This window comes from Heterodontus francisci, chromosome 13, assembly GCF_036365525.1.
Source record: "Heterodontus francisci isolate sHetFra1 chromosome 13, sHetFra1.hap1, whole genome shotgun sequence".
Lineage (NCBI taxonomy): Eukaryota > Metazoa > Chordata > Chondrichthyes > Heterodontiformes > Heterodontidae > Heterodontus > Heterodontus francisci.
This window is the reverse complement of record NC_090383.1, coordinates 119220506-119235658: the sequence shown is the minus strand read 5'-3', so window position 1 is coordinate 119235658 and position 15153 is coordinate 119220506. Positions and strand designations below refer to the sequence as shown.

General features: G+C 45.9%; 1 protein-coding gene across 1 annotated transcript in view; it reads right to left on the bottom strand.

Annotated features, from left to right (window-relative positions):
* Window positions 1-205: 205 nt before the first annotated feature.
* The window catches only part of LOC137376641 (zinc finger protein PLAG1-like), a 30781-nt gene continuing 15833 nt past the window's right edge, over window positions 206-15153 (bottom strand). The window contains exons 3-8 of the mRNA XM_068045580.1: window positions 12960-13115; window positions 9994-10106; window positions 7429-7578; window positions 7081-7197; window positions 5689-6116; window positions 206-3779 (exon numbers count right to left, since the gene is read on the bottom strand). Of these exons, the coding sequence (XP_067901681.1) occupies window positions 2510-3779; window positions 5689-6116; window positions 7081-7197; window positions 7429-7578; window positions 9994-10106; window positions 12960-13115 (2234 nt within the window). The 3' untranslated portion in view covers window positions 206-2509. The remainder of the gene's footprint in view (window positions 3780-5688; window positions 6117-7080; window positions 7198-7428; window positions 7579-9993; window positions 10107-12959; window positions 13116-15153) is intronic.

Genomic DNA, 15153 nt, shown 5'->3' with positions numbered 1-15153 from the left:
GTTTCCTCTATGGGGCCTGGTAGATCAGGGTTTGCCGCTCCACACCCGACAAGGGAACAGTCGCTCCAGCTCCGGACCCATCCCTATCCCACACTTACCCTGGGCCCAGCCTGCAGATGGATACTGAGACACCACTGGGCGTTTGGCCAAGTCGGCATTCACTAGGCTGATTTCGTGCCCGAGAATTAAAATCCCCTCCTCTCATCCCAATCATATACACGAAACAAGATCTTCATCAATACTCTCAATGAGAATACAACATCAGCAAAATAATGAGCTGAGATCGACACAGAGACAACAGCATCATCCATCAGTTCCAAATTGTACGTAGGATTTAATACATTGTGTAAAAAAAAAATCATTTCCAAAAAATATTTTTTTCATTCCACAACATAAAAAATAATCCTCATCACATCCACTGTCTATCAATAATTATATTGTGATCAGTCTTAATATAAATTGTTTGTAGTCATTTCCATCAAAAATATAAACATCTCTTTGAAAATGTAAAGCCTTACTGAGAGTTTGTGTTGACTTCAGTTTTTAAAACTCGCTCCTCAAAGGTCGTTTAGGGCAGAAACAGATGATAACTTGCCAATTAATATCAGCAATCACAGGAATGGCTCGGAGAACAGCTATTTGGGAGAGTTTAATCAATAATCTAATCCAGGGGTTCAGGTAATTTTATAGAGAATAACAGATTGAGTTACAGGTTGGAATCTAATTGCTATGTACAAATGGTTTACATATAGAATAAAATCTGGGAGGGAGTTGCAGGCTGGAATCTAATCATGGGGATCCCTGGGAATGTGTCACTATTTTTAAAAAATTCATTCATGGGATGTGGGCGTCACTGGCTATGCCAGCATTTATTGCCCATCCCTAATTGCCCTTGAGAAGGTGGTGGTGAGCTGCCTTCTTGAACCGCCGCAGTCCATTTGGGGTAGGTATACCCACAGTGCTGTTAGGAAGGGAGTTCCAGGATTTTGACCCAGCGACAGTGAAGGAACGGCGATATAGTTCCAAGTCAGGATGGTGTGTGACTAGGACGGGAACTTGCAGGTGGTGGTGTTCCCATGTATTTGCTGCCCTTGTCCTTCTAGTTGGTAGAGGTCGTGGGTTTGGAAGGTGCTGTCTAAGGAGCCTTGGTGCATCGCTGCAGTGCATCTTGTAGATGGTACACACTGCTGCTACTGTGCGTCGGTGGTGTAGGGAGTGAATGTTTGTAGATGGGGTGTCAATCAAGCGGGCTTCTTTGTCCTGGATGGTGTCGAGCTTCTTGGGTGTTGTTGGAGCTGCACACATCCAGGCAAGTGGAGAGTATTCCATCACACTCCTGACTTGTGCCTTGTAGATGGTGGACAGGCTTTGGGGAGTCAGGAGGTGAGTTACACGCCACAGGATTCCTAGCCTCTGACCTGCTCTTGTAGCCACGGTATTTATATAGCTACTCCAGTTCAGTTTCTGGTCAATGGTAGCCCCTAGGATGTTGACAGTGGGGGATTCAGCGATGGTAATGCCGTTGAATGTCAAGGGGAGATGGTTCGATTCTCTCTTGTTGGAGATGGTCATTGCCTGGCACTTGTGTGGCACGAATGTTACTTGCCACTTATTAGCCCAAGTCTGGTTATTGTCCAGGTCTTGCTGCATTTGCAAGGGGGTCTCCAGGAATGTGACAATATTTGCAGAGAGTCCAGAAACAGGAGGAGGCCATTCAGCCCCTCAGCCTGTCCTACCTTTCAATCAGATGACTAATCTAAACCTCAACTCCATTCACCTGTCTTTGCTCCATATCTCTCGTTATCCTCACCCAACAAAAATCTGGCAATCTCTGGCTTAAAAGCTCCAATTGGAAGAGAGTTCCACATTTGTATTACTCTTTGTGTGAAGAAGTGTTTGTTCATTCATTCCCTGATGGTCTGCCTCTAACTTTTAGATTAGAATTGTACAGTACAGAAGGAGGTCTTTCAGTGCACAATGAATAGCTCTGACAAGGAGCCAGCACAGGCAATCAGTCCCACTTCCCTGTTCTTTACCCACAGCCCAGCAATATCTTTTCCCTTCAAGTATTTATCCAATTCCCTTTGAACGTTACTGTTGAGTCTGCATTCCAGATCATAATTCATTGTGTAAACAAATTCTCCTCATCTCCCTACTGGTTCCTCTTCCAATGACTATTTGAGATTGTGCCCCCTTTGTTCTGGATTCCCCTAAGTTTCAAATATATTGAACTGGACCATCACAAAAAAGTAGGTCTTCAAAAATAAGAATTAGTATATACTGAAAAACGCTTATGTTCAACATGCTTTTCTCCACAGGTATTGGAGACTTAATAGCCTGACAGTAGTGGAAAACAAAGAGGAAAAAAAATATATATATATAAAATACGTATAAAAAGTTTAAAAATCCAATGTATACAACTTGAGTCTTACAAATGTGATTCTCCACATTCTCTATCCTCGGCAACCATTGTCTGAAACCCTGCCCATTGAGTGAAGGCAGCAGCTGGTTATTGAAATACCTGGTGAAAGCGGGGCAGTGAAGTAGGCGCAAGGGTTGAGGAGAAGGGTGGTGAGACCTGATGAAGCTGGGTCAAGCTCAAACAGGCCACTAAAGACCTCCCGTCCTGCTGCTGCTGCCCAAGTGGGGGAGCGAGTCTCTGCCGAGTCTCCCCTTGGCTGTACGACAGCTCCATATCACTGTCTGGAGGCTGGCTGGCACCAGAAGGTGTGGGCAAGAGTCCAAGCAAATGAGAGATGTCCATGGAATTCATGTTCAGGGGCTTAGCATCTTTGTGCATGGTGGTAACACAACCTGTGTTGTCCAAGGAAACACCTGAAGCTTCCAATCCAACATCCAAACTTTCCTTACCAGTTGCCAATCGGGATTCGAGCCCCGGTATATCTCCCAGCAAATCCACATTGTAGATCCTCGTGCCAACCTTCATAGACTGGTCTTTGGTGGGCAAGGGGCTATAAGAGGTAATGTTGAGTTGGTATTGGTGGGGTTGCATACATTGGCTTGTAGGGGTTGGCATGGAAGGAGAATGAATCGGGGATGGTGTCTCCACACAGCCCATCCTCGTCGCCAGCGAGCTGGGTACCATGTGGCAAGGTCTTCTTGGGTGCTGGCCAGATGGCAATGGATGGCTGTAGGGTTCAGTGCTCATGTTGGCATTGTCCTTCTGCGCCAGCTCACCCAGAGGATCAGGCCATAAGATGGCCAGCTCCTCCTTCAGGGAAATGGGGGAGCTGCCATTCAATGGCCCCACCATCCCGTGAGCCTCCAACTTCCCTCTCGGCAGTTCCTGGGCATGGCTTTTCTTCGTGTGCCGTGTCAGGTGATCCTTTCGACCAAAGCGCTGGGCACAAAATTGGCAGAGAAAGTCTTTGCGCCCTGTGTGCACCACTGTGTGCCGCCTGACATCCTTACGGGTGTAGAAGCGCCGTTCGCAGCGATCGCATGCGTGCCGCTTCTCCCTGGCGCTGCCGGCAAGTCGACCTGCATGGCCTTTCAGGTGCTCCAGCAGCTGGTCCGTTCGCCCAAACTCGCGGGCGCACACTCCGCACGTCAAGTTGCCACTGGCAGCTGCATGCAGCGCTAAGTGCCGCCTGTAGCCCAGCTTAGTGTTGTATCTCTTGCCGCACTCCTCACATCTGAGCAACGCCTTGTTGGGGTCATGGGTCTGAAGGTGGTTCTTCAGGTGATCCTTCCTGTGGAACATCTTCTCACAATACGAGCACCGGTGAGGCTTCTGAGGACAGTGAGTGGCCATGTGTCTGAAGGAACAAGGATATTGAGAAGATTAACAAAGGGGTTTGAGAAGATTAACAAGGACAACAAGCTCTCAAATCCCCAGTTAAAGGGGATGTTTATGTTGCTGACTTTTTTATTGATAAACATACTGCCAAGGACTAAGGACAAAAACTTTAAGAATGCTGCCAGGGAAATTCCCCAATCCCATGCTCCCAAGGAGGAGTCATGCTTGTTGAAGATCAAGTGCAACGCTATATCCCTGATTATCTTCACTGCACTCCCCTCGGGCTTGGCTGCTTGGGATCAGATAATAACAATGGGACAGGGGAACACAGGTTCAAACTAGGAAAAGGCAAAATTTAGGACTGATATCAGCAAGTTTTCCTTCGTACAAGACTGGCCGACAGATGGAATGGACCTCCAAGTACAGTAGTGGAGGCAAAAATCCTGGAATCATTTAAGAAGATAAGAAACAGGTTTAGCAGTAGGCCATTCAGCCCCTCGGGTGTGCTTCACCATTCTGGCTAATCAGGGTTGATGTTCGAACTCAACTTCACTTTCTTGCCCTATCCCCAACTCTCTTGGTTCCCCTTAGTGTCCAAAAATCTATCAATCTCAGTCTTGAATATACTCAATGAGAGCATCCAGAGCTCTCTGGGGCAGAGAATTCCCAAGATTCACCTGCTAAGTGAAGAAATTTCCCTTCATCTTAGTCCTAAATGGCCGACCCCTTATTCTGAGACTGGGACCCCGTGTTCTAGACTCTCCACCAGGGTGAAGCAGCCTCTCACCATCTACCCTGTCAAGTCCTCTAAGAATTTTATACATTTCAATGAGATCATTTAGGCCCAATCTACACAATCACTCCTCATAGAACAGCCCTCTACTCCCAGGAATCAGTCTATTTATGCTGTGATGGGAGACTATAGGTGAAGATGAGCCAAATCGTCTTCCTCATTGGTATCATTCTGACTTGTGATACAATGAAGGTTGAAAAGAGTAAGACTGAAGTCAAGACAAATCAGAAATGAGTGAAAGGTGACTCCCAAGTTTGGGTCTCAAAAGCCTGTAGATCATGAGAAGGCTGAGGAATTCCACAGTTTGGAACAGGGGATATCTGGACACTTACTGGTATCTCCCAGTTGCTTTCTTGCTACCAAATTGGTAACAAGAAAAGAAATTTCACCTCATCAAAAGAATAAATTCACAATTAAGGTTTAACCTTTATCAGAAATGTCATGCACTTCCAATGTCCAGGCCACTATTTATCTCTGAACCAACATTACAAACACAGATTATCTGGTCATTATCACATTGTGACACCTTGTTGTGTGCAATTGGCTGCCTCATTTCTGAAGACTTGCTGAAGAGTGATTTTCAGGGCTACAGGGAAAAAGGCAGGGGACTAGCTGAGTGATTCTCGCAGAGAGCCAGCATGGTTATGGAGGGCTGAATGGCCTCCTGTGTTGTAACCATTCTGTGGTTTTTCTATGAGTGCACTTCAAAAGTATTTCATTAGCTGTAAAGTACTATGGGACATTATGAGGAAATGAAAGGACATGCCAAATAACTGCAAGATCCTCCTTACTATGATTCCCAGAGCTCCTGATCACTAGGGGTTTTCCTCACCTCATCTCTGGCCCTGTTGTTGACTCATTGATCAAGACTGATTGCTGTGATTAGTCAACAACTCCATCATTGTTGTATCATGTAACTATCAGAGTGGTAGAAAGTGAATTAGATGGACTGTCATGTTACTTCATCCAGCAATTCCCATGTTTCCATGGTACCTTTAATGTGCAAATTCATCCCAAGGCTTTTCACTGAACCAAAGATGGAGATATTAGGAGGGTTGACCAAAATCTTGGTCAAAGAAATGGATGGATAGTTGGAAGAGTTTAGGAAGGGAATTTCTACAGCCTAGCCCATTACCTTATCAGTTTATATTTGGAGATAAATGCTTTGGCGCAGTCATGTTGTGAGCAGGTATATGGACGTTCTCCAGTGTGTGAGTAGGAGTGCACCATCAATTTGTCTGCACTGAGGAAGATCTTCCCACACAGTGGGCAGGGGAATGTCTTCCGCAGCTTAGTCTCTTGTCCCTCTCTCCCCGTGCCCATGGTCTGACCATCTCGCTGCACCGCCTTCAGGCTCACTGTCCGGCCGCACTCAGCCCCCAGGCGCCCAGCCATGTCCAGTCCGTGTGCTCTCTCTCGGACCATTCCCTGGGTCTGGGCAGGTGACCTGAGGCTCAGGATGGGACCAGAACCTGATTGTCTGCAGGGATGGGACTCCAACAAACTGAAGGTGCTGAAGACGTTACAGCAACTGGAACATTTCCACCGGTCAGCAGACTCCGCCTGCAAAAGAGGAAATAGCACTTTAATTTAGAATCGTACAGCACTTGGTCCATTATGCCTGTACTGCTCTTTGAAGGAACTTTCCAAATCATTCCAGTTTTCCACCATACCCTTGCAATTTTCTCCCCATCAACTATTTATCCAATTCCCCTTTTGAAAGTTATTAAATCTGATTCCACCGCCCTTTCAGGCAGCGCATTCCAGATCACAACAACTCACTGTGTAGAAAAAAAAAATTCTCATCTCATCCTCTGGTTCTTTCGCCAATTATCTTAAATCTGTGTTAACGTTTCGGGTCAGTGACCCTTCATCGGAAGGGTCCGAAGAAGGGTCACTGACCCGAAACGTTAACTCTGCTTCTCTTTCCACAGATGCTGCCAGACCTGCTGAGTGGTTCCAGCATTTCTTGTTTTTATTTCAAATTTCCAGCATCCGCAGTATTTTGCTTTTATCTTAAATCTGTCGGTCCTGACTTAACTTCCTGAACACAAGCAGCTGAGGTCAACTGTAGAGAAAGAAAGGCTTCCACTTATGTCATGTCTTGTTACATCTCTAAGAAATGTCTCCAAGCTCTTTGTTTCCAGTGTTTGAAGTGCAGTGACTATTCGTATGTGGACAGTCAAGCCTCTCCATTTTTTCCACAGCAAAATCCCACAGACAGCAAGGTGATGAATGAGTTGTAACTGACTGAAAGAGGAATGTTGGCCAGGGCACTGGGGAAATTATTTCTGCGTCCTTTGAATAGTTACCATTGGCTGTTAACCAGTTACCTCAAACACTGGAACAGGCAAATGACTTGCTGCAGACAGCGAACTGAACTTGGGATCATCCAGGTCTGTTTGGCAAAGAGACAGATTCTCTAGCTCTGAGCTATTGGAACGGCTCAAATGGTTTATTTTTAATCCTCAGGCAATGTGACTTAACCCAAGAAAGTCATCTCTGAGTGACACAGGACGAGACTTACTGCAGTGGGAGACATGTAGATCCCAGGCTCCTGTTTGATAAGCACCGAAGGAGCTTCCATGAATTTGGCATAATCTGCCGCATACCAGACTTTCAGCTCCGTGTGTGGTTGGATGCTCTGCAGAAGATACAATTTCATTAGCATCTATATCGATACCACGTACCCATGATGTGACACCATACTACACTGTGTACCTCCCCACTGTGTGACACCTCCCACCGGGTGACACTGCCTGATGGATGATACGTCTCTAAACTGTGACACCACCTCACAGGCTTCTATTGGATCCAGGCTCTGATAAGATCTCAATTCCTTCCCAGTACAGCCCCTTCCCAGTGCAGTCCCTACCTTTACTGTTGTGAAGTACACTTCTCCCTGATGCTGGTACGCTACAAGAGTTTGCTCGTCCAGATTCCTTGCAGGCCGCACAAACATCATCCAGTTACCAGACTCTTCATCTGGAGTGTTTAGGAAATACTTTACCCCATCCTTTAAAACCTGAGGAGACAGAGAGTGCACACATGGAACAAAGTACAACAGAGCTTCCTCCCCCTCCCCAACTCCCCCAACCCTGTCCCTAATGCCGTTATCATAGGAACAGGGGTACCCCATTCAGCCCTTCAATTAGATCATGGCTGATCTGTACCTTCATTTTACCTGTTGTGGTGCCATATTCCTCAATACCCTTGACCAACAGAAATCTATCAAATTCAGTATTGAAATTTTCATTTAACTTGCCCCACCCCCCAACTTTGACAGCTTTTTGAAGGAAGAAGTTCTAGATTTCCACTACCCTTTGTGTGAAGAAGTGCTTCCTGATGTCACCCCTGAATGGCCTGGTTCTAATTTTAACACTATGTTACCTTGTTCTCGATCCAGCCATCAGAGAACATAAGAAATAGGAGCAGGAGTAGGCCATTCGGACCCTCGAGCTTGCTCCCTCATTCAATAACATCATGCTGATCTGATTGTGGCCTTAACTCCACTTTCCTGCCTGCGCCGATAACCTTTGTGGATCAAAAATCTGCCTAACGCAGCCTTGAATATATTCAAAGAACTAGCCTCCACTGCTCCCTGGGGAAGAGAATTCCTCCTCATCACCGCCTTAAAAGGGAGACCCCTTGGTTCTAGATTCCCCCACGAGGGAAAACATCCTCTCAGTATCTACCCTGTCAAGCCCCCTCAGAATCTTATATGTTTCAATAGGATCACCTCTCATTCTTCTAAACTCCAATGAATATAGGCCCAACCAGCTCAATCTTTCCTCATTAGACAGCAATCCCAGAAATCAGCCTAGTCAACCTTCTCCAAAATGCTTTCAAAGCAAGTATATCGCTCCTTAAGTAAGGAGACCAACACTGTACACAATAGTTTCCCTCCATCTATTCTGTCAAATTCTTTCAAAAAATCCGAGCTGTTCTGAAACATTGACAGATTTGTCCAAGAGTTTAGATATATCACCTGCCCTCTGAAGCTTGTTATCTTCTCCCCTGGTTGGGCCTAAAGGCAAGCCTTTACAGGGAAATTGCTTCAAAAGAAAATGGAGGAAACTGTGAATATAGTGCATTTCAGCTCAAGAGCATCCAACCTGTCCACTCCCGAACCCATGCTGAAAATGGCTCTCAGGACATGGATGAAAGTGTTAATTCCCTCATCTGTTTTTCGCTCCTCTGGATGCAATATACAGGCAATATTGGCACCTCCTCATAGTCAATGGTGCAGAGCAATAGTGCTGAGAGGGGTTTCTACTGCAAGCTCTAGCCTGAGCAATCCATGCCAATTGATGCCAATGCTCTGTGCCATAACACTACTTGAAGGATACCTGAAGACTTTCTGTACAATTACAGGGCACAAGTCAGGAGTGTGATGGAACACTTGCCTGATCCGTGCAGCTCCAACTCTCCAACGTTCAAAAAGCTTGACACCAACCGGGACAAAGCAGCCCACTTGATCAGCACACCATCTACCAGCTTCAACATTCACTCCCTCCACCACTGGCACACAATGGCAGCAGTGTGTACCATCTACAAGATGCACTGCAGCAATTCACCAAGGCTCCTTAGACAGCACCTTCCAAACCCGCAACCTCTTCTATCTAGAAGGACAAGGGCAGCAGATGCATGGGAACACCACCAGCTGCAAGTTCCCTTCCAAGCCACACACTGTCCTGACTTGGAACTATATCACCATTTCTTCACTGTCAAATTCCTGGAACTCCCCATCTAACAGCACTGTGGGTGTATCTACATCACATGGACTGCAGTGGTTCAATAATGTGGCTCACCATCACCTTCTCAAGAGCAATTAGGGATGGACAATAAATACTGGCTCTGCCATCGACACTCACAACCCCAAAAGAATTTTAAAAAAACTTGCCTAAGGAATAGGAGGCTCACTAGATTGATTCCTGGGATGAGAGGCCTGTCCAATGAGGACGGATTGAGTCAATATTCTCTTGCGTTTAGGAGAATGAAAGGTGATTTCAATGAAACATGTAAGATTCTTAGCGGATTCGACAGGGTAGATGCTGGGAGGCTGTTTCCCCTGGCTGGAGAGTCTAAGGCTATCAGTCACAGTTTGAGGATAAGCGGTTAGGACTGAGACAAGATGAGATATCTTCACTCAGATGGTTGTGAATCCTAGGAATTCTCTACCTCAGAGAGCTGTGGATGTTCAGTCATTGAGTATATCCAAGACTAAGATCGACAAGCTTTTGGGTACTAAGGGGATCAAGGGATATGGGAATAGGATGGGAAAGTAGAGTCGAGGCAGATGATCACCATGATCTTATTGAATTATGGAGCAGACTCGAGGGACCATATGGGACTCCTCCTGCTCCTATTTCTCATGTTCTTTTCTTCCCTCAATCTCATTATAAGGGAGGCTAAACAATTCATCCTTTTCATTCTGTACCTGTAACACAAGCCTGTTGTCATCATTGTCAATGAACCTGGTTGAAAGCTGGCCCACATATGGTCCAAACTGCGTCCTCTTCTGTATGATCTTCTTGGCAAACACTCCTAAAACTGTAAAGGGGGCATCAAATTACATAAAATTATATAGAATTTACAGCACAGAGACAGACCATTTGGCTCAACCATGTCAAGGTTTCTGCTCCACACAAGCCTCTTCCTACACTACTTCATGGAACTCTATCAGCATAACCTCTGTTCCTTTCATCCTTGTGTGTTTATCTAGGTTCCCCTTAAAGGTATCTATGCTATTGGCCTCAACCACTCCAAGTGCCACATTCTTCAGCTTCTTCATCAGTGACCTTCCTTCAATCATAAGGTCAGAAGTGGGGATGTTCGCTGATGATTGCACAATGTTCAGCACCATTCGTGACTCCTCAGATACTGAAGCAATCCGTGTAGAAATGCAGCAAGACCTGGACAATATCCAGGCTTGGGCTGATAAGTGGCAAGTAACATTCACGCCACACAAGTGCCAGGCAATGACCATCTTCAACAAGAGAGAATCTAACCATCTCCCCTTGACATTCAACGGCATTACCATCGCTGAATCCCCCACTGTCAACATCCTCGGGGCTACTATTAACCAGAAACTGAACTGGAGTAGCCATATAAATACCTTGGTTACAAAAGCAGGTCAGAGGCTAGGAATCCTGCAGCGAGTAACTCACCTTCTGACTCCCCAAAGCCTGTCCACCATCTACAAAGGCACAAGTCAGGAGTGCGATGGAATACTCTCCACTTGCCTAGATGGGTGCAGCTCCAACAACACTCAAGAAGCTCAACACCATCCAGGACAAAGCAGCCCACTTGATTGGCACCCCATCTACAAACATTCACTCCCTCCACCACCAACGCACAGTGGCAGCAGTGTGTACCATCTACAAGATGCACTGCAGTAATGCGCCAAGGCTCTTTAGACAGCACCTTCCAAACCCGCGACCTCTACCAACTAGAAGGGCAAGGGCAGCAAATACATGGGAACACCACCACCTGCAAGTTCCCCTGCAAGTCACACACCATCCTGACTTGGAACTATATCGCTGTTCCTTCACTGTCGCTGGGTCAAAATCCTGGAACTCCCTTCCTAACAGCACTGTGGGTATACCTACCCCAAATGGACTGCAGCAGTTCAAGAAGGCAGCTCACCACCACCTTCTCAAGGGCAATTAGGGATGGGTAATAAATGCTGGCCTGGCCAGCGATGCCCACATCCCATGAATGAATTAAAAAAAAAATTCTTATCACTCCCTGGGTAATGAAGTTTCTCCTGAATTACATATTGAATTTTGTTAGTGACCATCTTATAATTATGGTTCCTAGTTTTGGTCTCCCTGCCTCCCCACACCCTCAACCGGAAACATCTTCTCTATATCTACCCTTTCAAACTCTTTCATAATTTTAAAGACCTCTATCAGATCAAGAGCCCCAGCCTGTTCAGTCTTTCATGACAGGAATAAACTCTCATTCTGACTGATACCATTCTGGTAAATAATTTTTGCACCTTCTCCAGTACTTCTATATCTCTTCTTTTATATAGAGAACTAAAATGTGCACAGTGTAGTCTAACCAAGTCTTGATACAAGTTTAAACGATGGATGGTCAGTCAGTAACTGAGTAACTAGGAATTAATATGCACTAGTGTAGCTCAGGTATCTGTTTCTATGTGTGCTGCAAAAGGTACATGTACTGCCCTATCTCATACTGGAACTATTATCCAACTGTTCTCCAGTTGACTAGTGGTTCTTGGTTGACACCAAGTATCTATAAGTCTCTGTATACAATCCTGTATACCATTATCTCTCTTCCATCTAGTGTACTACTAGCCACTCAAATACCCCTTTATTAAACCTTGTACAATACTCCCTCGTCTCTATCCCCTGCCCTCATGGCAGGTCCACTCCTGAGCATGACGATCTCAGTGTGTTCTCTCACAGAAAGCCACTGCCCTGTTTTTGTATCCTCCATTCGTGATCTGCTTTATCCTCTCTCTCTATCTTGCCACCCACATTCCCCATTGTATATCCTCACGATATTTGATTCTGTGGTCACTCTACACTTATTTCATTTTTTTAATGAAATGTGGGCGTCACTGGCAAGGTCAGCATTTATTGCCCATCGCTAATTGCCCTCGAGAAGGTGGTGGTGAGATGCCTTCTTGATCTGCTGCAGTCCATGTGGGGTAGGTACACCCACAGTGCTGTTAGGAAGGGAGTTCCAGGATTTTGATCCAGCGACAGTGAAGGAACGGCGATATAGTTCCAAGTCAGGATGGTGTGTGACTTGGAGGGGAACTTGCAGGTGGTGGTGTTCCCATGTATTTGCTGTCCTTGTCCTTCGAGGTTGTAGAGGTCGCAGGTTTGGAAGGTGCTATTGAAGGAGCCTTGGTGAATTGCTGCAGTGCATCTTGTAGATGGTACACACTGCACCCACTGTGTGCAAGTGGTGGAGGGAGTGAATGTTTAAGGTGATTGATGGGGTGCCAATCGAGCAGGCTGCTTTGTCCTGGATAATGTTGAGTGATGTTGGAGCTGCATCCATCCAGGCAAGTGGAGAGTATTCCATCACACTCCTGACTTGTGCCTTGTAGATGGTGGACAGGCTTTGGAGAGACAGGAGGTGAGTTACTTGTCACAGAATTTCCAGCCTCTGACCTGCTCTTGTAGCCACAGTGTTTATGTGGCTGGTCCAGTTAGGTTCCTAGTAACCTCCAGGATGTTTCTGCACTGTACTGCCTCTCTATCCATTTTTTGTTCCTCATTTTGTAACCACGTGTGCCTTATCCTTACTGAGTGTAGTTATCCACCCTTCCCCTTATTCTCTGGTTTCTATTTATTTAGCTCAACCTGTAAGAGATACCTTTAGAACATGAGGCTGTGTGGCCCAGTCATTGCACAGGGTACTCACTCTGCTTGCTGCCAGCTCGCATCTCCAACAATCGAAGGGCAAGGTAGTGTGGAAGAGTCAGCCGGGCACGGCTGGGAATGGTCCTGTCCCTCACTTTGATTAATGGCCCATGGATCCTGCACTCCCCCGGCAGACATTTTCCACAGTCTGCACACCCTACAACATAACAACAACTTGCATTTAGCTAGTGACCTTTGCGTAGTAAAAACATCCCAAGGCACCATAATCAAACAAAGTTGGAACCCGAGCCGTAAAAGGATATATTAGGACAGGTGACCCAAGAGGTCAAAGAGGTAGGAGAGATCTCCAGAGGACAGAGAGAAAGCCAGAAGAATAGAGAAATGGCTGGAAAAGGAGGATGAAGAATGCAGACAGTGAATGTTGTGGTTTTGTGGAGGTGAAGAATGGGGCCAAGGAGGAGAGAGCTCGAGGGAAAGGAAGATGGAGGTCATCCAAGGTCACACGTCTGGGACGAATTGTGCGTTTTTATGTTTGGGGTGGGGGAGGTAGTGAGTGTTGCATCATCTGTGGCCGGGAATCAGTTTAGATGTGTATCAGAACCCTGCCCCACCCCACACCAAAAGTCCAAAATACTAGGGACATTACTGCTCGAGACCCATTTCAAACTCAATCCTTGGCGGTGAAAGAAAACAGTTACTGATCCTCCTTTAGCAGCAATGCCAAAGAGTTAATTAAAAGCTCCAGTTGCCGGCTCCATTTGCAGCCACTGTCCGTGGGCAGCCTGCACTTCCCTCCTCAATAATTCACACATATTTCCTACCTTCCCCTCCCCCCACAGCTGGAATGTGTATGTCGGAGCACACCTGGGGAGTAATAAAAACTGACTGGTGAGTCTTGTCTGGTAGCCATTCTGTCTGCATTAATCTAAGGAACCACACCTCCCCTCCCCCATCTTGCTTTTCAACTATTCTGTCATGCTCACTGCACGTTCACTGTGTGCTCACCGCATTCTCACTGCGTGCTCACTGCTTGTTCACTGCGCACCCATTGCACAATGAGCACAGACTGCAATCTCACTGCCAGTTCACCACAGGCTCACAGCATGCTCACAGCCCACCCACTTCACATTCACTGCAGGCTCACTGAGCACCTACTGCACATTCTGTGCACCACTGCGTGCTCGCTGCACACTGATGAATTACACTTTTGCTGACAAAGCCGAACATCCTTTGGGGAGAAACCATGAAGCGTCAATTTGACACCAGAAAGAACATACAAACAAGGAGCAGAAGTGGGCCATTCGGCCCCTCTAGCCTACTCCGTCATTCAATAAGATCATGGCTGATCTGTTCGTGTCTCAAATTCCACACTCCCATCTACCCCCGATAATCTTTGATTCCCTTGCCTAACAAGAATCTATCTACCTCTGCCTTAAAAATATTCAATGACCCCGCCTCCACCACCTTTTGAGGCAGAGTTCCAAAGTCGCACAACCCTCAGAGAAAAAATTTCTCCTCATCTCTGTCCTAAAAAGGCAACCCCTAATTTTAAAACAGTGCCTGCTTGTTCTGGACTCCGTTACAAGAGGAAACATCCTTTCCACATTCACCTTGTCAAGACCATTCAGGATCTTATAAACTTCAATCAAGTCTCCCCTCACTCTTCTAAACTCCAGTGAAAATAAGCCCAGTCTGTCCAACCTTACCTTTCCTCATAAGACAACCCACTCATTCCAAGTGTTAATCTAGTAAACCTCCTCTAAACCGACTCCAATGCATTCACATCCTTCCTTAAATAAGGAGACCAAAACTGCACACAGTATTCGAGATGTGGTCTCACCAATGTCCTATATAACTGAAGCATAACATCCTTACTTTTATTTTCAATTCCTCTCGTAATAAAGGATAGTATTCCATTAGCCATATTTATAACTTGCGGTACTTGCATACTAACTTTTTGTGACTCATGCACTAGAACACCAAAATCCCTCTGCAACTCAGAATTCTGCAGTCGTTCTCCATTTAATAATCTGCTTTTTTATTCTTCCTGCCAAAGTGAACAACTTCACATTTTCCCACATTATACTCCATTTGCCAGATTTTTGCCCACTCACTCAACCTATCTATATCAGTCTGCAAACTCCTTATGTCCTCTTCACAACATACTTTCCTACCTATCTTTGTGTCATCTGCAAATTTAGCTACCATGCCATCACTCCCCTCATCTAAGTCAT